Source organism: Eufriesea mexicana, unplaced genomic scaffold, assembly GCF_001483705.2.
Source record: "Eufriesea mexicana isolate 0111107269 unplaced genomic scaffold, ASM148370v2 scaffold39182, whole genome shotgun sequence".
NCBI lineage: Eukaryota > Metazoa > Arthropoda > Insecta > Hymenoptera > Apidae > Eufriesea > Eufriesea mexicana.
In genome coordinates this window covers 31,387-54,538 of record NW_016945400.1, presented here as the reverse complement: position 1 = coordinate 54,538, position 23,152 = coordinate 31,387, and the positions used below count along the sequence as shown (strand labels likewise).

The following is a 23,152-nucleotide window of genomic DNA, read 5'->3' as shown; positions in this document are numbered from 1 at the left end:
TATCAGCAGCATAGACAATATTTACTAGAAGGTAAAATTTACTAGAAACAATATGTATATGTGTTGAATGATTGTATTGTATGAAATTAATGGAAATTATTTAACATGTTTTAACACGACGTGAGTACATTTTTTCATTAAATTATGTTTATATTAATAGTTGCATTTTATCAGTATTTAAATATTCATATTTTATATTATAGATAATATAGTAAATATGAAAGATCATGCTTGTATCGTTACTCACGGTTATCATACCGATATTGCTTTGAAGATTTATAGGTAATAAAATGAAGAATGTATTGTATTTATTTTGTATAATTCATAATAAATATTTATTTAAAATAAAAGTTAACAATAAGATAACAATAGAATATTTAATATTTTTTAAATCGCCAACTATTTTAAAGTATTTATAGATTAATATTTGATTTTAGTAATCGTATATTTTTGATTATAACACACTTTAAAAAATTTGGATCATTGATAGCTATAAGTCGTGGAACTTCAGTTTGTCAATATAACAATAGCATTTATTCTACCAAGTAAGTAATATTATTCTCACTATTATATATTTACAGTATTTAATTAATTTTATTTTGATGTAACTAAGAAATATCAATGTTGATTTTAGGATATTATTTGGAAAGGATGATGTTGAAATTATGGCAGCAGCTCGATATATAGCAGAGCAGATTAATGCAGATAAACCATTATTAATTTCAATATCTTTGAAAGATTATGAATTAGATACTTTAAAAACCATAGTTAAGACTATAAATGATATGAAAGCATGGTAACGTTATAAAATAATAACCTAATCATGAGTTTAATATTTGGACAAATAGTTATTGGTCCACCTGGAAGTGGAAAAACTACATATTGTCATGGTATGGCTAGATTTTTAGAAAAACTTGGAAGAAAGGTGGCTGTTATTAATATTGGTAAAAATTAATAATATTTTAATAATAGTTAATAACTGCAATTGCAAGTTTTGTAGATCTAAATAATTATGTTATGTTTTTAGATCCTGCAAATGAAAACATGGAATATATACCATCAGTAGATATCTCTGAATTGATAAAACATGAGGAAGTAATGGCACATTATGGACTTGGTCCAAATGGGGCATTAGTTTATTGTATGGAATTTTTAGAAGCTAATATAAAATGGTTAATTACAAAACTTTTAAATTTAAGAGATCATTATCTTATATTCGATTGTCCTGGGCAGGTATGTGTTTATGTACACATAAATATTACACTACTAAACATATTACATTTGTTATTATTAATATTTATTAATAGGTTGAGTTATATACACATCATAAATCAGTTAGTGTAATTGTTGAAAAATTAGGACAAAATTTAGTAAGATTATGCACTGTACAACTTGTTGACTCTCACCATTGCAGTGATGCTGGTATTGCCTATAGTTATTATAATTTTATGGTCAAATTTATAGATTAGAATATATTACTATACAAAATTCTTTTTGGATTATAGGTAAATATTTATCTTCTTTAATTCTTTGTACAACAACAATGTTAAAATTAGGTATACCTCATGTCAATGTAATGACCAAGTTTGATGAAATGAAAAAATTTAGTCATTGTCTAGATTTTAATATAGATTTTTATACAGAAGTGTTGGATTTGAAATATTTGCTAGACAAATTGGATGAAGACCCATTTACAGCAAAGTAAGATTTTTATTTAATTTTATTATTTATGATAAATTTTCATAAATAAGTAAATTGAAATATGAAATGATGTACATTTTGTATTTTTAGATATAAGAAACTAAATGCAGCTTTTATATCATTAATAGAGGATTACAGTCTTGTTAGTTTTATACCATTAGATATTTCTAATCAAGCGCTGTTGTTACAAGTTAAAAATGCTGTAGATAAGGCTAATGGTTATATTTTTGGTGGAAATGAACCTCAAGATGTTCAAACACTACTTGCCTGTGCTGTAGGTGCAGTGAGTGAAACTGAAAAAATGTCTACAATAGATGCATACTTTTAAAAAAACTTTGAACTTTATTTCTTTTCATATTTCTATTTCTTAACATATTAATAACTATCTGATATAGTTAAACAAGATACAGTAAGTTTATAAACATGTTCATCAACTTATTAACTTCTCGACTAGTTTGTTTGGCTAACAAATATTTGTGCTAAGTCGTCATAATCATATATTCTCTTCAAAAATGTGTCTGTCAATTTCAATCCCGAAATCGTCTAAAACACGTGTAATAATATTAAATAATATTTTGTAATATTTGTAATGTTTATATAAAAATACTTACAATAATACCACTACGTAATGCAATTAAACGTAAAGGAATATCTATTGAAACGCCAGGTTCTAATGTTCCTATCATTGTATTAGATATTCCACACCATGCTATAGAGTTACTTGATTCCAAACTTAACATTAAATCCATACTTCTTTCACTAGTTAGAAAGGGATAAAACTTTATTGAAAAGATTATAATATATATTAAATATTAATTTAAACAACATTAATAAAAATTCAGAATTATCATTTTATTATTCGTTATTTATGTGATATAGATACTTACGATGTATTTATAATATGACAATTAAAATTCATTAATTGCTCAAGATAAACTGTAAGAGGAATGTCTTTCATAGTAACTCGTATATCACCATATTCAGGTGCCTAAAATTCAGCAAAAGTTACAATTATAATATAAATTATAAATGAAATAATAAACAATTTAACAAACCATTCTCTGTAATTGACTTGTTTGTAATCTTCCTCTTTCTCCTAGATTACTTCTCCATACAATGTCTAATTTTCCAATGTTTGTTGCATTATGCATCATTTTTGGGTCTTTCAGTAAACTTAACTGAGGTTTTAAGCAATATAAATATTGTCTACTACAATCAGTATCCAAGATATTAACTGAACCATAAATAGATTTTCCCTTTTCATTTGTATTTAGTGTTGATACTAAAAATATAAAAACAATTATTATGAAAATTTCAATTCACAATAACTAAAACAATTATATGTAGTAAACCCACCACTAAATAAATGAGATGATTCAAGTGAAACTTTTTCTAAACATATTGGGCCAGCTGTGAGATTCTGTATTTGTGCTTCAAGATACACTTCATCTGACTTCAAGAAGATTATATATTTCCAAAATAAATTTTGTTAATAAATATTATTTCATTTAATTAAATAGATAAATGATTAAATATTTCTATTATAAAAACTTTATTATCACAGTATTACCTCTGCATTGTAAAATTTTGTTTTGACATCTAATGGCTTTACCACTTGAAATTTAAAATACTTTCTAAATAATTGTGCAGAACTACCTAAGTTTGCAGGAGTATAAGTTACTTCACATACTAGTCTACAAAGGAGTACATTGCTTAATTATTTATAAACATGTATATCAATTTTAATAACTATATATTCTTACATATGTGTGCCAATTTCTTTTACTTCATGATGTATGACTTCATCAACTGTATTATCAGGTGCTAAATCTTTCATTTCTCCACTACTTCCACAAAGAGATATAATTTGAGTACTTGTTTGTAAGTCTGCCTATATGATATTATTCATAAGTTTTATATAACATATAATACATATAGTCATTATTTAATAGAATTTAATTCATTTATATTATTAACTTACTTTAACAGTAACATTTTTTACTAACTGATTACTGCCATTATGTACACAAAGATAACTTGAAAATATTTCACCTAAATAAATGTTTCTAAAAATATATATGTGTATAAAATTTTAAATTAAATATAAACTTCAATTCTAATATATCTTTATATACACACCCAAAACTTTGTGGTAATACCATAAATTGTCCTATTGCAAGAGTTTCCATTCCCTGTAAAGCAGTACAATCATTTTTAAGCTCATTATTTAAAGTATTACCAGGAAGATCTGTTGAATCACAAGTAACAACAACTGGACTTGCAAGCATAGGTCGTGTTAATCTCATTACTAAAAAGAGTGAAAAGTAAAAATATGACTATTAGTATTATTCATAACTCAATAAACATTAACATAATATACTTTTTTTTTAATTGAAAATTTCACAAAAATCATTCCTCTTACCTTTCAATTCTAGTAGATGTTCACTTTTTGGTTTAGTTTCCATTTAAACAATAAAAGATAAGCAGTAAGGAAATTTAAAACTAAATATTTATTAATATTAAATGAAATTATTTGTCATCAAATGTCATTTAGAAAATATAACCTGTGATACATATATTCGATTTGGTTCGATTCAAAAAATTAATAGTTTACAAAAAAAGTAATTTATTTAATTTTAAATAATTATAATTTTTATTTGAAGTACAATTTTTAAGAAGCGCCCTTTTAATTTCTTTTTTATATTTTCTTTGCAAATTTAGAAATAAAAGTGCATAAATTTGAATAATATATGAAACGACAAAATATTTGTAATTATCAAGATCTTTGAAACATAAAATTAGATATGATATAAATCAATAAAGTCCGTAATGTTTTACAAAATGTTTGAATACTGTGCAACATCCAACACGACGAACGACATCCAACGTTTTAAGTGTGTACAACATAGAGGAAAATAATATTGAAATTTATAGAATATATAATACAATTTAAACTTCACAAGAGGGCGTATATAATGCATCTTGCATAATGTTAATAAACGTATTTAATTCATTTGTAACTTAAAGATTATTATATTTGTTTCCAATCGTTTGTTCAAATTATAACGGTCAGTGAAATATCATATTAATTAATACCTGTTACCAAAAATTTCTTTAAACATTTATCTCTTAAAATAATATTTTCAATTTGTGATCTGTAATCTTTACGGTTTTATATATCAAATAAAACAATATCTACAAATTTATAAGGTAATAACGAATTAACAGTGATTATTATTACAACTTTTTTTATAAGATATATTTATAAATTTCGTGTAAATGTGTTATGTTTTAATCAATTCATGATTTCGATTAATTACAATATTTAATAAAATGATTTGATTTTGTGGAATGGCTGAATTACATATAATTGGTCGAATTTCGTCTGCAAACAATTTTAAACAATCACGATTATTATGCAAGTGGAGTTTTCATGCCGGTAATAAAAATATTATGGTTTTAAAAATTAATTATTTATTGTCATGTATATAATGTTTTCTTTTTTTTTTTTTATAGGTAATGGATGGAAAATTTTAGATGGTTGGGGAGAAGGACAAACTCAAGAAAGTTGTGATTTATATACTAATGAACCAGTTTGGGATCATCCCATAGATTTACATTATACAACACAAACTCTTCAGAATTCACCAAAAGTTTTGTTACAAATATTTTATAGGGATACACATGGAAGAATATTATTTGGATCTTATGGCATTTGTAATATTCCCTTATCTCCTGGATTACATTTTATAAAGTGTCATACATGGAAACCAATTGGTAGGTTAAATATTTTCTTTTGTTTGATTTTAAAATGAAATTTTATAATATTATATATATTTTATCTTTAATATATAGGTAGTTGGAAAGATAGATTAAAAGATAAATTTTTAGGGGTAACTTTACAATTAAAATCACCAAGTGTTCTAGTTAATTCCATGGATAGATTTGAGTTACTTACAGAAAGTATGGGTACAGTTAAAATTGAATTATATATACTTACACGAAATTTTGAGAAATATGGATGTCATATATAACTGTATATTACTAAAAGTTATGAAATAGGAATATCTATTCATTAATGTATCCTAAACTATAAAATAAATACAAAACTGTCAATATGTTTACACAAAAAATTATGTTAATGTTTTTGTATTTTATATTAAATGAATTAATATTTGCAAAGAAACTTGAAGAAATATTTACATGTATGAATGAAACAGATTGTGATGAAGTAATAGAGAAAGATAGTTTAGAAGAAACTATAAGTGCTATTACTGAAAATATTTATAATACAACTAATTCTATTAGTAACTCTGTATATTCAACACAGACTCCAAAAATTCAAGTAATACCAACTACACAGATGCCTCATAAAGTTAAGTACAGTAATAAATCAAGAAATCAGAATGTAAATAAAATTCATTCTGATATATGTGAATGTGATTTAATGGTAAATTTTTTACATTTTAATATTTTATATTTAGCATTAAATATATAACTTTTTAAATTAATTCAGTTTGTTGTTTATATAATAGGTTTCATCTTGTAACATTAACTGTTGTTGTGACAAAGATTGTAATGACTACCATATAACTGTGTTTTCACATTGTGATGATTATCAACCAGAATTATTTGATAAACGTTACTGTTATAATAGAAATTTTATACAGCGAAATAATACTCCATTTATACTTGAAAAATTGGCAAATAATCTCTTTTGTATTTTATATGATAATCTTCCACCTACTTATAATATTAATAATGAATTGGTAAGATTAATGCATATTATAAATGTCAAATTATGTTCATATAAAAGTAGTAATTTATATTTTATTTAATCTTATACAGGATATAAAAACTGGAGATGATTTAAAGAATATAATAAATTCAAATAAATTAACATGGAAGTGGAAAGACCAATCATATGTACCTGAATATAATACTTTTAGTCCTTATCAAGATGGTGATGTTATGTGGATAGTATATAACAACTATATTCAACCTTTTGGTATATATTACATATACAATATTATGATTACTAATATTGAGATTCTATTTAACTAGTATATTTTTATGAATATTTTGTTTTCATAACTTTAGAAATACTACAATCTGGCTTTACTGAATTGTGTTCATTTAAGAAAACTTTAAAATATCTTTATGAATGGAAAGATCAATGTCTGCAAACTGACTTAATTGACACAAATAAGTTTCTGTTTCCAACAATATTTAATAATTTTACAGTTATTGTATCTCCCCATTTATTAAATGAAACCTATATTCTTGTATCAGATCAGGTATATGGAAAATAATATTTTTTAAAGTGATATGTAATATTGAACTATATTTTTGCCTGTATTACGAGAAATATAATGACATTCAAATTTACCATTTGCAGGTTTGCCCTAAAAATGTATGTTTAACATTAAATAATTATTATTGCAAAAATGGTTGGAAGACATGTAGTAATAATACTATGTTAGGATCTTGTTCCAACGGTACATGTTATAACATTGTAACTGGTGTAAGATACTTAATTGTGCATAATGGTTCTATGGGAGTTAATAATGTTGATGTATACCTTAACATAGGTAATGTTTCTCAACATTTTTATCAACAATTTGAAGTAATTTATGAATGGGCAGAATTGGATAAAGAGAAAAGTTTCTCTCTCAGTGGTAATCCTGGTTACATTATTGGAAAACCATTAATTATTGGCACCTTGCAGATAAATAAGACTAATAATGTGGAGACGAGATATATCACTTTCAATACAACTAACAGCTTTTTGACATTGCCTATAGCTCAGAAAAATGGTGAATGTAGTGAAATTGATAGGTATATTCTTGTCTTTGGGGAAAATATTAAGTTAAAATGTTCTGTATTTGTACATACTTATAATTTCAGTACAACATCTTGTATAGAGTTACAAAATCTTACTATGCATTTTTTAATTAAAGATTCTTTATTTAATATTACACAAACAGATCAATATAATATTTATATTGCTAAATTCGGTAATTTTTCCAATAATGATATTACTGATTGGGTGCAAATTTTACTGGATAGAATGCCACAAAATGTTATAATAGGGTGGTCTGTTAATGGTCGTTTATATTGTTCAAGACTTATAACATCTATACATTTAAATATTTTATATTCTTCTTTAACAAAACCCAAAAAATTAAACAATTATAACATAATAGCAGTAGGTATTACATTTTCTGCAGAATCTAATGTGTCTTGGACAAAATGTTTATCTGAAAATTGTACAGATATACTTAAAATAGATATTGTTAGTTATGTTACATTTCACGATATATCGAAACCGTCCAAATATTACTTTGTAGGTGGACCTAACTTGGATATTACTTTACCATATGATTTTTTTTATCCTTTTTTAAGTCATTCAACCTGTATTAAAATAAGTACATTTTTATTTAGTGTAATATTGAGTATAATATTACAAAATTTATTTTATTGATCTCAAGTAATAGTTAAAACAACATGTAACTTATTTAAGTATTTAATAAATAATTGAGATACTTTAAAGTATTTAAACTGCATATTACAATATAAACTATGCAGAAAGTACAGAATAAAAATAATTTTACATTTGTATATAAATTAATAAGAAATTTTATAAAATGTAAGTGGTATTTTATAACGTATTTAATTTATTTCATTCGTATAATGTGTGTTTAAAATAAATAAATGGAAAGTGCCTTGCAATAGTTGGTTTCTTGTTTCTTTATAATCAAATTTAATTATTTAATTTTAATATGTTAATATAAAGAAATTTTATTATAAAAGAAAACTTTGTAAATTTTGTATTTAAAAGGAACGTTTATTTTTATCTATATGTTATTAGATATATAATTTTGTCCAATTGCCCAGTAATATTTTACAATAATATTAAATGATTGGCTAAAAACTGCATCGAATGCATTTTAAAAGATCATTACAATATGAAAGAAAATTCACTAATATAATGGTAACCAATGAAAACAGTTCATTTAAATCATTCGCCAATCAAAAGTGTTCCATCTTTTCTCTAAATCTTGCCACTAAAAACTTGGTACCAGCTTCTGCAGCTGTCGTGATGCACTATGGGACATTGGGTTGTGCTTCGCTCCAATACAAGATGGCTGACACTTGTTAGTAGTGTATTTTCGTTTTATCGAATGTGCATTTTATAAAAAAATCAGTGCCTTCGTAATCGCGTATGGTGCGTGTATGTTTGTACAACTAATACAGAAGTGGTCTTCCTTTTTTATTAAATAGTTCCCTTATCATGTATTATCAGGAGACATCAAAATGTGCCGTGAAAGTGCTAAAGGCAGAATAATTACCCGTCACCAGCCATATTCATATGTGTTCTTTTGTTATGACAATTGTGATATAATTCTTGCGGAATATAGTGCCAAGGTGAAGTGATATTTTGCTTTGTTGCGCTTCTACTTTGTTACTAGTGTTTCGTACAAGATTCGTTTCACTACGAAATAGATTAAATGAAAGGTATGTATTTACTTTATCCTCTTTGGTATGCCTATTCACGAGACATTCTTGAAACCTTATATCCGTGTATTTTCTCTTTTTTCGATTGTCTCCTTTTTATTTCTTTATGCTTGCAAAATATAAGAACCGATTGACCCATTAACCTGTTATATCGATTAATGTGATGTCATATATGGTTTCTTAGTTTTTCTTTCACATATTCTTTGAATTTTAATCGCTGTCATTATTTTACAATTTTTTAGTATTGAGTAATTACTAATCGTATATCTATAAGATGAAATAATGATTAAAATAATGTTTTGATTTTTAATATTAGTTTAATGTAACCTTTATCTGTATAAATTCGATTGTTTACGATCCATCAATGCAAAAAGTCTTGCGGTTCAGGGACGAGAATAAGCAAACTAAACATGGTAGTAACATTGGTAATGAAATTTAATCATAGCATGTTATTAAAAGAAATGTACATACTTCATTTCAATTTGATTTCTTATAAAGCCTTGCTCATTCTGAAGACATTTTTTTTTTAAAGGAATAAACGTGAAAAAAATTTTGCTGTACTGCTGCCTATCTAACCTATATTAAATATATTAATTCAATATAATACTCAATTAATTAAAAATGTGTATAACTTTAGATAAGTTATTTTATATATATGTGTGTATGTGTACGTATGAATGTGTGTGTGTGTGTGTGTGTGTGTTTATATTTTGTTGAGGAGGAGTAATATTTCGCTTACGGTATACCGAATAAGATGTCAAAAATATTAAATATTTACGTGATGTTAAACAAATCCGAAGAATTGTTTTAAATAGTTCGGTACATAAAAAATTATACTTTTATTATTTTTAGTATGTATTACAAATTAAGAAACTATTATTTTAGGCGTATTGATAAATTATCATATATTCTTTGTGAATGGTGTAATACATTAATTATTTCGATATCATTTTAAATACATTAATATGTAATATAAATTTATTAAAATATCATTATTGTGTACGATTCCTTTAAAATTTGTCATAAGATAATTTGGTTCACGTCTGACACGAAACATGTAAATCACGAATGTGATATTAAAGTTACGATTGAAATATTAAACTAACATTAGGACAGTCGGTGATATCTCTTACAAATTTAAAATAAAATTGACGATTTTTTACGACCGTGTTTGTTACAACGCATACTTTTAAGGTATAACGAGATACAAAACGTAAAATGGCTGATGGCTTTAAGCAAAGCAATCTATCTCACGTTTTGTAGAAACATCATCTTGTTTGTGAAATTAATAAGTTATTTTTAACATTTTCGTCACAAACAAAATAAACTTGAAAGATTTTTATTCTTTGCTTTTTATATCTTTTCTTTTTATTGATAAACTGTTAAATTGCGCAATCGGAAGTTGTTCTAGAATTTCATAGTAATTCTCTTACAAAAGAATTATTAAAACATACATAAAATTGTTATACAAGAAATAATTTTCTTAATTCGCAAAAATAACTCATTACAATTATTTTTTTTTTTATATCTAGGTCAAAGTATTATATTTTAAATTATCTTTTCTTTCTGCAAAAGTAAATACCATAAAAATATTGGATTCCTGAAATAAGTACAACGAAGATTAAAATCATAAATTAATTTCATTATAAATGTAATATTTAATTTTTGTTTAATTTAAATTAAAATATGTGAATATCATGATGAATTATTATTCATTTTTTTTTTCTCTTTCTTTGAAACGTGGAACTAATTGTAAAATTTTATATATAATTCAGTGTCTACTTTTGTTAATGAGGTGTAAAATTGTTCATAAGATATCATTGGATATATAGAAGAGTGTTAAGAATAAAATCACATTAGAATTTTCTCGTCCTTGATGAAACTGGGCATTGTGAGTGCATTAACTTCTTTGAACACGGTGGTATTACGGTGTACCATTTATACAGAATTAATTACCATTTAATTTTCAGTAAGGTTGCACCGTTTCATGTCTGCATTTAAAGAAATTTTACATCTTTTTCTTCTAGCTTTAGGTATGCTTTAAATATTTTACATTAAATACCGTATAATACTATTCGTTCATTAAAAAAGATCGACGTGGAATAAGGAACGAAGGCAGAAAGATTTCTCATACGAAATGCAACTAGGAAGATTTGCAAGTTTGAACATAGAAAATCAGAATAATTTTCATGGCAATAGAAATTAATTTACCTACTTTTAGGACGATAATTATATTTACCGTGGTGAAAATTAACTGTTCACATTTTTGTCAGTAATTGCGATGGCAAAATAACCAAACACAAGTTCTGGATTCTTAATAAAAAAAGGTAATTATTATTTGATCGTTTACGTCCCGTTAGACTAGTTTTAGTTTGTAATAACGACTGATCTAAAAAAAAGAATTGCCTGAATATTTATGCCTGACTGTCTTATTAATGAGAACTGGAATAATTATATCCTTAAATGATAGTTAGTGTATCATCGAATTATTTGTCTTTTAAAAGTTAATTAATTACACGCATTTCCAATTGGAATAAACAAAACGTTTAGCGTGTAGAGAAATTCAAATATACATTGTTTTAGGCTATTTGAATTTGCTAGTCAGATTTCAGTCACATACGGGTTAAATATATATATACTGGGCTAGTCTCTTGTGTTGTTTCATAAATGAAGAGTACGAAGAGTGAAGGAAGAGTGAAGAAGAGTATTAGATTTGAAAGTTTAGTTAAGGGCATGGGTGCAACAAACGTTTCGATGTAAAGATTCTTCTTCAAAGAATTACGATGTACACAATGCGAATTGTTAACTCTTTCTAATCACGTTTCACCAATGTTTCGTTAAGCTTTTATGATTATGGTTATATAGTTGAGATAATTATTGAGCTGTAAATTTAGGATCTTGTGAAATGATTATTTATATAAAGTAGTTAGTAACAAATCTGGATAATGTAATATACCGGAAATAGAAATTCTTGTCTTTGTTGCTAAGGATACGAATAAGCTTTGAAGACAAAAGTTGCTTGCTCTTCGAAGTTTTTTTCGGAGCTGATTCGAATTTAAATATATAATTTGAAATATAAATTTATGTATATTTAGTATAGTATCAAAATATTAAATATAGTAAGAATATTAAATATTGATATAAAAAACATATTTCTTGTTTATGTAATTGGAAAATCCGGTATTCAGAATTTATTCTAATGATTTATAAATTCGTAAATCGGAGAAACTTTTAAATATATGTATCGTCTTGAGCATATTTTTTTATCTTCAATGATAAAGCAGATAATCGACTTATTTTTGTCGAATCATTTAGTACATTTAACTATAAATATCGAAGTTCTTAATATCGTTTCGTGCAAATTTCTTAAGATTAAAAATATAAAAATAATTGAATTTCTGTTGATAAAAAATTTCAACAAAAATTGAATTCAAAAATAAACGATTCTGTAAATCATACTTCGTTGAGTTTTCATTATTGAAAATTAAACAAATGGAGACAAAGGCATACAAATAACAAACGTAAATAAGATAAACGAAAAGGACGCTTTTATGAAGATTTACTAGACGCGATAATTATTTCCAAAGTTGGAATAGCAAAGTCCCATTTTTCGGTTTCCTATTGTATTATAGATAAAATTTTCTAAGAAAAACAATTCCATCTTGTTTAAGTTCGTTTTGCGTTTGTTATATAACAATTAAGTGAAAACGACGCGTACGTAAATTCCCAGAATGTTGATGGGCGATACGTCAATAAATAATAATTAAACACGAATGTAAAATATATATGATTATAAGCTCGTGAAAGTACATAGCAACGACAGACATAATCCCGTTGATAAGGGGACATGATTATTTATTAGCTTCATACGCGGTGAATGATCAAACATCCTGCATTCGTTAAGAAGCAATTATTCTTCGAAACATAACAGTTTTTTTTAATTAAGACACACTCTTTTTTGTTCATAATCTGATAATCCAGTTAAAATATTTTCTACTGTAAGATATATAAGAGAAAAATTATTCTGAAGATTTTATATGTGTTATATGTAGCAGGGCAACTTTGTAGGTTGGTAATTGGATGTAATAGATACGTTACATCAAACTACGTTCCGCGAACGTGATAATTTCCGTACTTTATCGTTTCGGCATTGAGGTAATGTTGTAAGTGAAATGAGATTAAAAGACCACGATTTAACGAGCGATTATATAACATTAGTAGGAAGAATTAAGTTTGAAGTGCAGATTTAAGTTATAAAAGAATGACTTTAATATCTCTGAATAATGATTTTGTTGAAGTACTTAATTGTTAATCTTACTCTTGTCTAAATTTCTACGTATCGATAATTTATCCCTTTATCAGTTTGAGAGCTCAAAATTGAAACAAAAGAACCGTATAGAAGATATCCTATCGAAAAGTAATTTTTGCTTTGTTTTCGCTATATGTTTATTTATGTATTACATGATTTATTTTGTATAACTTTCATTAACCCTGCGTAAAAAAAAATACGTACATTTTTTTGGTCGATATTTTAATAGACAATGAACTAGTATTCATTCAACATCCAAGGATAGAATACTAATTATAATTATCAATAGTTTCAAAATCAATCATGTAACTATGCAACATATACAAGATCTTCATCATAACTATTCTTATACTATTCTCATATCAACGCTATCCTCCAATCTTCTAATTATTTAGAAAACCCTCCATCGTTTCCACGAAATCAATATCAACATCAATAGTTTCCCAGTCGATCGCAAAACTATTAAACTAACAAGTTATATTAAACCTTATAAACATATAGCATACTCGACAACAACTTCTTGTAATTTGCCTCTTGGCAACGCCTTTGAAAACACCGTAAAGCTCGTATTACTATATCTCCAACGCTGTTTAAAGGGTCTACGAAATCGATGCCTCTTGTCAGCTATATTTTCCCCTGCTTCTGTTCTTCGCGCAGAAGCTTTGTTCTCTATCTTGCGATTGTTCAAGCTGAAACAAATAATAATTAAAGAACAGAAAAAATGAAACACTCGTCTATCGATTTATAACCATTCGTGTTTCAGCGCATTGTCAACGTTATTTCATTTTACTTGCAGGTCATATAGTCGTGCTGCAGCCGGGGCAGAGATGAGGGGAGGCCAAGCAGAGATCGAAGAAGGGATGAATGGAACGGCGGCGTTGCGACGCAGCGTCGGGGATGGCGGAGGCGCCGCCGGGGGTGGGACCGTCGAACCAGCACCCGTTGCCACCCTCGTCGTCTACAAGGACGAGGCCGGATACGGGATGAAAGTCTCCGGTGATAACCCCGTCTATGTTCAATCTGTAAAGGAAGGTGTGTTACCGTGTTATTAGAATTTTGAAGTTTAGTTGATTTTTTCTTCTTTTCTTTTTCTATTCTTTTTTTTCTCTTCTTGATAAAATGGTTTAGAGGCGTGATGATACGTTGACGGTGGAGATCATCTTGGTTCGATCGACTTGATTATTCAGCAAGGTATTTAATATTTTGAAAGATTCAGAATGTGTTATATAAAATGCATATACATCCTGTTTTAATGCATTGCTGGATTAAGTATACATATATTTAAGTGTCTCAGTGGTGAATACCTTCGAAGTTTTAGTTATGTAAGTTGGAGGATCGGTATGTTTCTTAATATGTTCATATTATTTCTTCTTTCATTTATATTAGTTATTTCTCCTGTTCTTCAAAACTTACAAAATTTTATGCGAATATACAATCTTTCAAATGTACACTTTTTATATCAAGTTTATCTTCCAAGAGTGACCCTTTAGCTATTTTGAACAACGTATTATCATCTTCTGTCAATTATTTTATTGATTATATTTGGGTGTAATAGTGTTTTCTATACAATACTAATGCCACAAATTAGCAGTGTATTAATAATACAAGTACTGCTACTGTTTAGTATGCTGCTAATTGTCTTGGATAAATGAAATGATAACGTTTCACCATGTTATGTTTAAAATCTTAACACATTAACCACTATATATATTATACTTAACGAAAAGAATGTGAATCAAGTTAAGACTACGTTTATCGTAAATAATACACTACGAAGCTGTGTTTTTATACTTCGTGTATTATTGTAATTCACAAATTGTGTGCTGCAGTGTGTTTTAAACAAATATTTTTATCTATGTTTTCGTAATGAACAATTTTTTCTTTCACAGTTAATATTTTTGACTTATCTAAAAATAAAATTTAGTAATATATTAGTTTATTTGATTTTATTTATTAATATTTATTAAAAATACTATTTTAAAGGTTTTAATCCATGTTATACTCAATTAAATATTTTTCTTTAATGTGTGAAATTTTGTTGAAGCCTAGTAGTTTTTAGAAAAGTTCAGTAAAAATGATATTCATTTCAAAGTTGAAGTTATCTTGGAGAAGTTAACGAGAAAATTACAAATTTTGATTAAGGGAGCGATTATTCTCGAATCGTTAACTTATTTTTCTAATCTCTACGTATCTCGTAGAAAAAAAATTTTGAAAGCCAATGATGTATTGTAGGCGGTGCAGCCGCGAGAGCTGGCCTTCACGCGGGTGACAAAATTATCAAGGTGAGCTTATTTCGAATTTACATTATCACAAGTAATACTAACTAAGGTATTCCCATGAAATTATCGGTCGCATGTATATTATGAATTGAAATATTTATGGTATTTCTAAATTTAAACGATCAATAACCGCGTAGCATGTGTGAATTTAAATTACTTACGTTTGCAAAACGTGTATTTGCAAGGATATATTTTCACTATTTATAACCATGATTGGTATTTCCAGGTTAACGGCGTGAATGTAATGCAGTCCACGCATACGGATGTTGTACAGCTCATAAAGTGTAAGTTTACATACTTTCTTTCTTTTCTACGACCTCTTTTTTCTTCTTTTCTCTTTTATTTTCAAGACATGGGCACGTTATTTGGCAGTGAGACGGAATAAATGTTTGTGTACAAAGAGACCGACATAGAATGGAACGCTGTGTAAACGTCGAAAGGTTTAAATCTACATTTTTTTTTTATTGGCAGAGAAAAGTATTAGTTTTATCGTATAGAGATTACATTTTAGAAATTCTAAAACTTTAATTTACTAAAAAGATACTATTTTCATTGTTTTGTCTGATCAAAATTTTATTAGATAATATTTTATTTGGATTAATTTTTATTGTAATTTTTCTTTATAATTTTTCTTTGCGTACTAATGGATACAAAGGGGGAATACCTTTTTCTCCATGATAGGATTTTCCCGTCGATTGAGCATTTTTACGTAATCTGTCTAGCAAGCTTGTAACATAAACACACACGGGGAGGTTCGTACTTTGCAAGCTATTCTTATGTGCCGTTGATAATCACAAAGGGTGCGTGTAATCCAATCTACCATACTATAGGCCGTTAACCTGCATTTTATAAAAGTAGACGAAGTAGTTGCTATAGATCGAGAGAATTATTTTCAGAGTAACACGTTAAAAGAGAATGACATAGTGGTTTTCTTTTTAAATGATAAAAGTATTTAAACTACTAAGTATTTAATAAAACTATAATATTCTTACCGAATTATTCAATATTCAGGTACAGGCAATCAAATCTCATGTTGCTTTTCAATTCTCCTTGTTTTCCATACTCAAATCTATACTCGATCAGAAGCTGTCGAAGCATGTCCTATGTCTGAAAGGCTTTTATCGAAATTGAGCTGTTAAGTTCATCCATTCAAACGAACAATGCAATTTAATTTGAAAATCTGTCACGAATATGGCGTAAAGAGGAGGAAGTATAAAGGTCTGCAAAAGGAAGTTCATTCTACATGTAATTAGAGATAATTGACGTTTAAATAAGTGAGATTTCAGTGAGCAATCCGTCTCCTTTTTTTTCTATAAATTAAGGGAATAACTATAGAAATATCGATGCACTGACGCATAAACGGCGTCGTAAAACAGAAAGAAAAAAGAGCTGGGATTGTTTGTCGTATCTGCGAAAAGAGACATTTATAAAGATTGCAAATGATTGTCGGTGACTTTATATTGGACACACCACATGAACGAAGCTTCTGCGGCGACGTTTCCAGTGATGTAAGCATGTGAGTTTATAGCGGTGACCGTTCATAGACTCTGTCCTCCTTCTTCTAACAGTTCAGGTACAACACAATGACTATAAACGTGTCTCTTCCATCGTGACATTTAACTGTGCCGTAATTCTACAAAATTCTGTTACGTTTCAAGCGACGCATGAAGAAAACGAAACGGGAATTGTTTCACGTTGTTATCGCGTTTCTTTTGTCACATAGCGATTAGTTTCACGAGATACTGAAACAAAGTAAAACAAATTTCTTTGTTTAAGAAGCAAATGGTTTGGTTCCACCTACTTTTGTACATATCGTTCTTTTATTATTGCTAGTCGATGATTAAGTAGTAACATAACTAGTCGCAGAATTGTTTATATAAAAATGATTTTGAAACACGATGCAAAATGTCTCGTAATTCAACACCGTGCGAAGGTGAAGTGATCTTGTGCGTCCAAATCCTAATAACTTTCCAAAGTATACTACCTGTCCTACTTAATCGTTTCATAAGACGGCAACTCTAGTACACATCCAGATTTCGCGTAGATTCATGAATATTTAAAATTAGTTCCATAATGCGAAGATTTTTCAATAAGGACGATAAAGAACTTGTTTATCATGCTAAATGACGATATGATTTTTTCTTGGAAATATACTTGCGTCTACAGATGTATTGAGCAGATGATTTTGATATATAAACATTCAATTACCGGGAAAAGAAATACATGAGAAACATAGGTTGATATACGTACTTCAACAGGGATTAACCGTGTTAGAACGTTTTACTCGTTAAAGTCAATTTCGTTTTGCAAAGATAAATAAAGATAGTTTTATGAGGAAAGGCGTATGCAGAATACGAGAAGGTTCTTGCAGCTGACCGCTAAATCACTGCCATTTACAGCTGAGTCAATCGTTCTTTCGGGATTTTCCAAAGTCACTATCGTAGTATTTATCTTAATAGATGCAGAGTGATGTTTAAAATACTTAGTACCACATTTGTTTTCGGTGAAACTGCAAGATACGACAAAAAAAATTACATTACTTACTGAAATAGAAGAAGTTATGATAAAGAAATTTTATTGACTAATTAAAAACCCCAAACATTTCATTTTTAATAAACAAATTATACATCTATGAGTTATTTCATGTCAATAAACAAAAAAGTAAAAATATGATATGATTATTTTAATTTTACAAGAAATTAAATATTCATAAAAATTCTATTTCTCCAAGGAGAACATGTTCTTAATCTTTCTTTAATTTCCTCTGATCAAAATCATCATTAAAAAATCTAAATAAGTAATTACGTAATTCATTGTAATTAAGCAATTAAGTAATCCACTCTCATCGAATAATATTTTATGACAGAAAAAGGAAAAAATAAACTTTATGGAGAAAATCATACCAGTGCAAAGGGGATCTTCATAATTTCGTTAGAAAATCATCGTAGTTACATTTCCTAGTAAAGCTTCTGATCGAAATCTGCTTTCCAAAAACGAACGATAATATTAGAATAAGTTTACCAAGGCGTTGTAGCTTATAGTTAAATGACGAAGTTTGGTCATATATCGAAGATTAGTCGTATGCGCGTGTAAACATAAGAATCTCGTCATTCATATTAATACACGCACCTGGGGCCAAGTTTCTCGGTACAGAATGCCTGCTCTACGGATCGCTTCAGTCGCCGATCGTTTTACGCAGTTTCGCAGACGACACGGCACTCGATGCGCGTGGTCTCGCCGTGAAACGCCGAGCCTTAAATCAGCTAGTGCTGAAATATATTTGAAAAATCGATTATCGTTCGAACGATTCTTGTTCGTTGATTTGTGTCTATATGAAGACGCGATCCACGTACGACCTGAGGCAAGCTTGGAAGAAAGCTCGTGCAAAAGCTTACTCTGGTATTTTCAGCTGCTTCTCGAAAACGTTAACGTTCATGTTCAAATATTATGTAATTTTTTACCGTTAGGACATCTGTTGTCGTTCGCTGGAACTTTTCGTCCTTCTCGTGCGATCCTTCGTATTACTTTATGGCGGAGGGAGACTAAATTGCATTCGCTGTGAACCGTGCAAAGTTGAAGGTCCCTCTAGTAATATTTATGTTCTCTGGTTCCTTAAAAATGCAAATATTTTGGATACTTTACATATTCTCGGAGTGCTCGTTTAGGCAACAATTTTAAAGGAAGTGGTATCACGCTCTGTGTTTTCGAAATCGACGCGTTGTTGTGAAGTCGCGTATCTATCTTGCAATTTCTATGTCAGTTTTGTCAATTAATTTTTTGGCACGGATACGCATTTCCAGAATTAGAAAAAGAGAATGACGTCATATATCTCAGCTGAGCGTAGGAATGAGTCATTGTCGGTGTAAGAAATAACTAGACTTATAGTTATCGCATAGTCGTATGTAAATATTATTTTTTTCAATGATAGATGCACTATTGTCTATCTTATTTTATTCACGATTGCAGTGTAATAAGCTTGAATGCATTTCACAATTCTTGTTTTCTTGATAAGATATCCAATGTTTTACTCGTCATGTTTAGATACGTATTTTAAGATCCACAAAGAATTCATCATCGATAAATTTCAACAATTTAATTTTTTATATTTTCATCCAAGAATATTTGAATTATAAGCAAGCTCCAGGTTACTTTTATTGCAAATTGTCTCACTGACGTAATAGCATATATTAAAGTCGTACCTTTCAAATCATACAATAGTTTACCAAATGATTAGAACAGGGAAAAAGTTTAACTTGCATAACGTACGAAACAAAGTAAAAATGTAAAAATCGGTGCAATAAACCTTTATAAAATTTTTTAATTTTTCAAGTGCGTATAAAATTTAAAAAAGATTTAAATGGAGGAAGTATAACACAAAACATGATATTTAGTGCGCATGGGTCATATACAGCATACGTAGAGAAATCGAGAGAAGTCTAAGTCGTTGTAAAAGAAAATACAAGTGGTGACCGTTCGAGCAGTTCTCAAAAGAATGGCGGAGGGTCAAACGCGGGGGAAGGACCGGCGAAGGTATGCGAAAGGTGACTAATCATCGTCCTTGAACTCTTGTTGCAGCTTCGACGCAGGTGGTACTGACGGTACAGCAGAAGCCAGTTGCAACGAGCAGCGCGGCGACGACAGCCACGGGGCTACAGGTTGGTTTGGCGGGTGGACATCAACGGCCAGTCAGTTTATCAGCTGGAACTACGATGGTATCACCCTCTCAACCGGCAACTTCCTTACACAGGGCGTCGACTGCTCCAGCAGCCGGTGCACCGTGTAATGCACGTATCACGGGACCTCAACCCGTTGATGTAAGTTGAAGTATTTCACGAGAGTTACGGATGTTTAAGAGTACTGTTTAATTTTGAAAGTAATAACGTACCTTTTTTTTATTTTATTTATTTAAAATATTCTATATAAGTAATTTTTATAAAAACCTAAGATAATAAATGATTTATACAAATATCAATTTTGTACATATATGATAAACAATATTATATATTATACTGGTATATAACACTTGATAATCTATTACATATATCTATCCATATGTGGAAATAGATATAGATTTGAATAAAAATCCGAATATTATGTACATGAATAAATATTATACAATGAAATAAATATTGATCTGAATGTGTAGTAGAGAGAAACAATTTTATCTTTTTATGTGTTTTAGCATGAGAAAAAGCGGCAACTGGAAACTCAGCGCGTTCATACATTCATACTTATGTTGGATAAAGAACAAAGTTACGTTGATAAGCTTCGTAACGAACTCGCGAAAGCCAGCACTGGTAGTGGTAATGTTAACGTTGTAGCACTACAAACAGAATTGGCGGGCGCCGAAAGGAGGGTGCGCACCCTGCAGGAACAGCTAGCTGCAACTACTACTATGGAACAGGTCTGGTTTTTTCTTTATAGCGTGCTTTAATAATATGCTCAAATTCTTTAAAAGTTTCTATTTATTGCACTAATATCCTGCATCAATTTTATATCAGTAAACTAGATGTTCATACGTATATTATATCACAAATATTACGTTATTATTCATAATCTTATTCATAAGATCGTGAGTTCGTTTTAACGCTTATATTCATTAACATTTCTTATATCCCTATATATTTTATTGTGTCTTGCTTTTATGTCAGTGTTTGATAATTCCAGTTTATGCTATTCAGTGTAATAAATAGTTGCTGGGCATGATATTATTGAGATGTTTATTTTTGTGAATAGAAAGCATAATGATGAAAGTATGAATATAAGTTTTTTCATTGGTTATTATAGTAGTTCAGAAACTTTTGATGCGTATGTTAGTAGCTTACAGTATATAATGGTAAACAATAAAATAATGACAAAACCTACATTCTGCTTCTGTACATGTATTTTTTGGAGCTGTACAAATACAATTTTTATATAATGTGTTTTATATAATATGTGCTTACGTTACAACTGAAATTTTCAAATGCAGTCATATAGGGATGTATTTAAGCTTTCGCTAACTTTATCTAACCAGCTTTTGTTGTGTCTTACAGCTTTGCTCGTTGGTAACAAACACCTCGTGTTCCCCGGGTTATTATTCACCCTTGAGTAGTAGCAGTGGTGATGTACCACCGCCTCTACCATCTCGTAAATCCTTATCCATGCAAAGCCTCTCTCCACCACCATTGCCTCCCAGACCTCCGCCTACTACAAATACGCACCACGTAGCCCAGTTGGAGCTGGAGCGTCATCTGTTGACTCATTTAACGCCCTCAACCACCAGTCATGGCATACCTAACTCTGTAAGTAGTCTAATCGCTAAGTCATTAAATAAATAATTTATATGAATGCATGGTAAAAAAAAATTATCACATAATCACATTGTGTATACTTTTTGGAGTAACTCCTATTTACATATTTGGACAATTACATAGATTTATATTTTTATTTTTTTAATGTTTTATAAATTACATCTCTACATTTATTTCATTAAATTATATTTAATTGTATTTATGATACATAATAATCAAATATCCATATTATGTTAATACTTTGTTATGCTTCATTTGCGAATACCATTACTTTATATGCAGCTATACCAAAAACTCATGATAAACATTATATTACAGAAGCTGTGCTTGTTTACTGAAGTGTTGTTGCTTGAGTAATATATTTTATTATGTAATGTATTTTAAGTATATTTGTCATATGCATTGAAATATAATTCTTGTAATTTTGTAAAATTTATGGTCATGCAGTATGTACCTTTAAATATTTGTTTGATAAGATTTTATTTCAGTTACTGTGATTGCAGTATTTAGTAATTTTTATATTATATATGTAAGATTTAGTGGTAAAATGCATAGTATATTTTATTGTATTCTTGCATTATGAATTGCAATGTTTTCCTTCATTCTTGTACTTCATCTATTGCTACTAATATTGTTTCAGTTACTGTGTATTGTTTAATAAATAAAAATTTAATTTCCTTATAGCTCTCACAGGGTGCGAATTTGGGCTCTTCAAATTCACTTAATAAGCACCAACGAACAAAATCCAGTCCAGAACAACTGGGAACAACAACTATTTCTCCATCAGAAGCTAGTAGACGTTTAATAGCATCAGAATCAATGAATGATCTTTCTCCTCCAAGACATGTAAGGCATAGTGACATTGATATTGATGAATTACCTCATATCACTCCTCCAGGAACTCCACCACCACCATATCCAGTTGCTAGTCCAGGAAATGATACCTCCAGTTCTACTATTAATGATGTAAGTTCTTAAAGCTGTGCTTCTTATACAATTTATAGTAGTTACTTAGGTGTTTTATTATTTCTAGACTACATTAAACGAAGGCA

At 28.6% G+C, this 23,152-nt stretch overlaps 5 protein-coding genes and 1 long non-coding RNA gene across 7 annotated transcripts in view; 4 read left to right on the top strand and 2 right to left on the bottom strand.

The window, feature by feature from the left end:
• The first annotated feature begins 217 nt into the window (after nt 1-217).
• On the top strand, nt 218-800 carry LOC108554633 (proteasome assembly chaperone 3). The gene is made up of 3 exons (XM_017909974.1): nt 218-282; nt 438-545; nt 635-800. The coding sequence occupies exons 1-3, from the start codon at nt 218-220 to the stop codon at nt 798-800; spliced, it is 339 nt and encodes a 112-aa protein (XP_017765463.1).
• On the top strand, nt 471-2,100 carry LOC108554640 (GPN-loop GTPase 2). The gene is made up of 6 exons (XM_017909985.1): nt 471-545; nt 635-944; nt 1,028-1,233; nt 1,308-1,422; nt 1,506-1,701; nt 1,792-2,100. Exons 2-6 carry the CDS (start codon nt 824-826, stop codon nt 2,027-2,029), a joined length of 876 nt encoding a protein of 291 aa, XP_017765474.1. The 5' UTR covers nt 471-545; nt 635-823; the 3' UTR covers nt 2,030-2,100.
• A 6-nt stretch (nt 2,101-2,106) lies between these two features.
• LOC108554639 (trafficking protein particle complex subunit 13) lies at nt 2,107-4,166 on the bottom strand. Its single transcript, XM_017909984.1, has 10 exons — nt 4,124-4,166; nt 3,841-4,009; nt 3,683-3,767; nt 3,465-3,592; nt 3,272-3,395; nt 3,058-3,154; nt 2,757-2,983; nt 2,589-2,689; nt 2,313-2,460; nt 2,107-2,244 (listed from the first exon to the last, which is right to left on the bottom strand). Exons 1-10 carry the CDS (start codon nt 4,164-4,166, stop codon nt 2,152-2,154), a joined length of 1,215 nt encoding a protein of 404 aa, XP_017765473.1. The 3' UTR covers nt 2,107-2,151.
• Nucleotides 4,167-5,052: 886 nt separating this feature from the next.
• On the top strand, nt 5,053-8,185 carry LOC108554631 (tectonic-3). The gene is made up of 8 exons (XM_017909973.1): nt 5,053-5,140; nt 5,218-5,478; nt 5,557-5,724; nt 5,922-6,151; nt 6,237-6,470; nt 6,550-6,709; nt 6,802-6,998; nt 7,100-8,185. The coding sequence occupies exons 1-8, from the start codon at nt 5,053-5,055 to the stop codon at nt 8,183-8,185; spliced, it is 2,424 nt and encodes an 807-aa protein (XP_017765462.1).
• A 662-nt stretch (nt 8,186-8,847) lies between these two features.
• The window catches only part of RhoGEF2 (Rho guanine nucleotide exchange factor 2), a 38,798-nt gene continuing 24,493 nt past the window's right edge, over nt 8,848-23,152 (top strand). Inside the window, exons 1-8 of the mRNA XM_017909995.1 lie at nt 8,848-9,219; nt 14,325-14,560; nt 15,761-15,810; nt 16,034-16,091; nt 20,383-20,621; nt 20,990-21,211; nt 22,785-23,066; nt 23,134-23,152. Coding sequence (XP_017765484.1) covers nt 14,356-14,560; nt 15,761-15,810; nt 16,034-16,091; nt 20,383-20,621; nt 20,990-21,211; nt 22,785-23,066; nt 23,134-23,152 — 1,075 coding nt within the window. The 5' untranslated portion in view covers nt 8,848-9,219; nt 14,325-14,355. The remainder of the gene's footprint in view (nt 9,220-14,324; nt 14,561-15,760; nt 15,811-16,033; nt 16,092-20,382; nt 20,622-20,989; nt 21,212-22,784; nt 23,067-23,133) is intronic.
• Nucleotides 14,479-18,230, bottom strand: LOC108554650 (uncharacterized). Of its 2 annotated transcripts, none has more exons than XR_001890714.1 (5): nt 18,058-18,230; nt 17,278-17,549; nt 16,800-16,922; nt 16,472-16,646; nt 14,479-14,548 (listed from the first exon to the last, which is right to left on the bottom strand). It is a non-coding gene; the product is annotated as an uncharacterized LOC108554650 (long non-coding RNA). The 2 variants fall into 2 exon arrangements; XR_001890715.1 differs by lacking the exon at nt 14,479-14,548 and adding an exon at nt 16,162-16,229.

Bases quoted from the DNA above. Each gene is read 5' to 3' on its own strand.
- LOC108554633 (XM_017909974.1), top strand. From the start codon at position 218: ATGAAAGATCATGCTTGTATCGTTACTCACGGTTATCATACCGATATT. The intron at 283-437 runs GTAATAAAATGA...ATTTGATTTTAG, and splicing joins ATTGCTTTGAAGATTTATAG to TAATCGTATATTTTTGATTA. The intron at 546-634 runs GTAAGTAATATT...TGTTGATTTTAG, and splicing joins AATAGCATTTATTCTACCAA to GATATTATTTGGAAAGGATG.
- LOC108554640 (XM_017909985.1), top strand. From the start codon at position 824: ATGAGTTTAATATTTGGACAAATAGTTATTGGTCCACCTGGAAGTGGA. The intron at 1,234-1,307 runs GTATGTGTTTAT...ATTTATTAATAG, and splicing joins TATTCGATTGTCCTGGGCAG to GTTGAGTTATATACACATCA. The intron at 1,423-1,505 runs GTATTGCCTATA...TTTGGATTATAG, and splicing joins TCACCATTGCAGTGATGCTG to GTAAATATTTATCTTCTTTA.
- LOC108554631 (XM_017909973.1), top strand. From the start codon at position 5,053: ATGGCTGAATTACATATAATTGGTCGAATTTCGTCTGCAAACAATTTT. The intron at 6,152-6,236 runs GTAAATTTTTTA...TTTATATAATAG, and splicing joins TATGTGAATGTGATTTAATG to GTTTCATCTTGTAACATTAA. The intron at 6,999-7,099 runs GTATATGGAAAA...TACCATTTGCAG, and splicing joins ATATTCTTGTATCAGATCAG to GTTTGCCCTAAAAATGTATG.
- LOC108554639 (XM_017909984.1), bottom strand. From the start codon at position 4,166: ATGGAAACTAAACCAAAAAGTGAACATCTACTAGAATTGAAAG. The intron at 3,768-3,840 runs GTGTGTATATAA...ATATATTTTTAG, and splicing joins GTATTACCACAAAGTTTTGG to AAACATTTATTTAGGTGAAA. The intron at 3,593-3,682 runs GTAAGTTAATAA...AATATCATATAG, and splicing joins TAAAAAATGTTACTGTTAAA to GCAGACTTACAAACAAGTAC.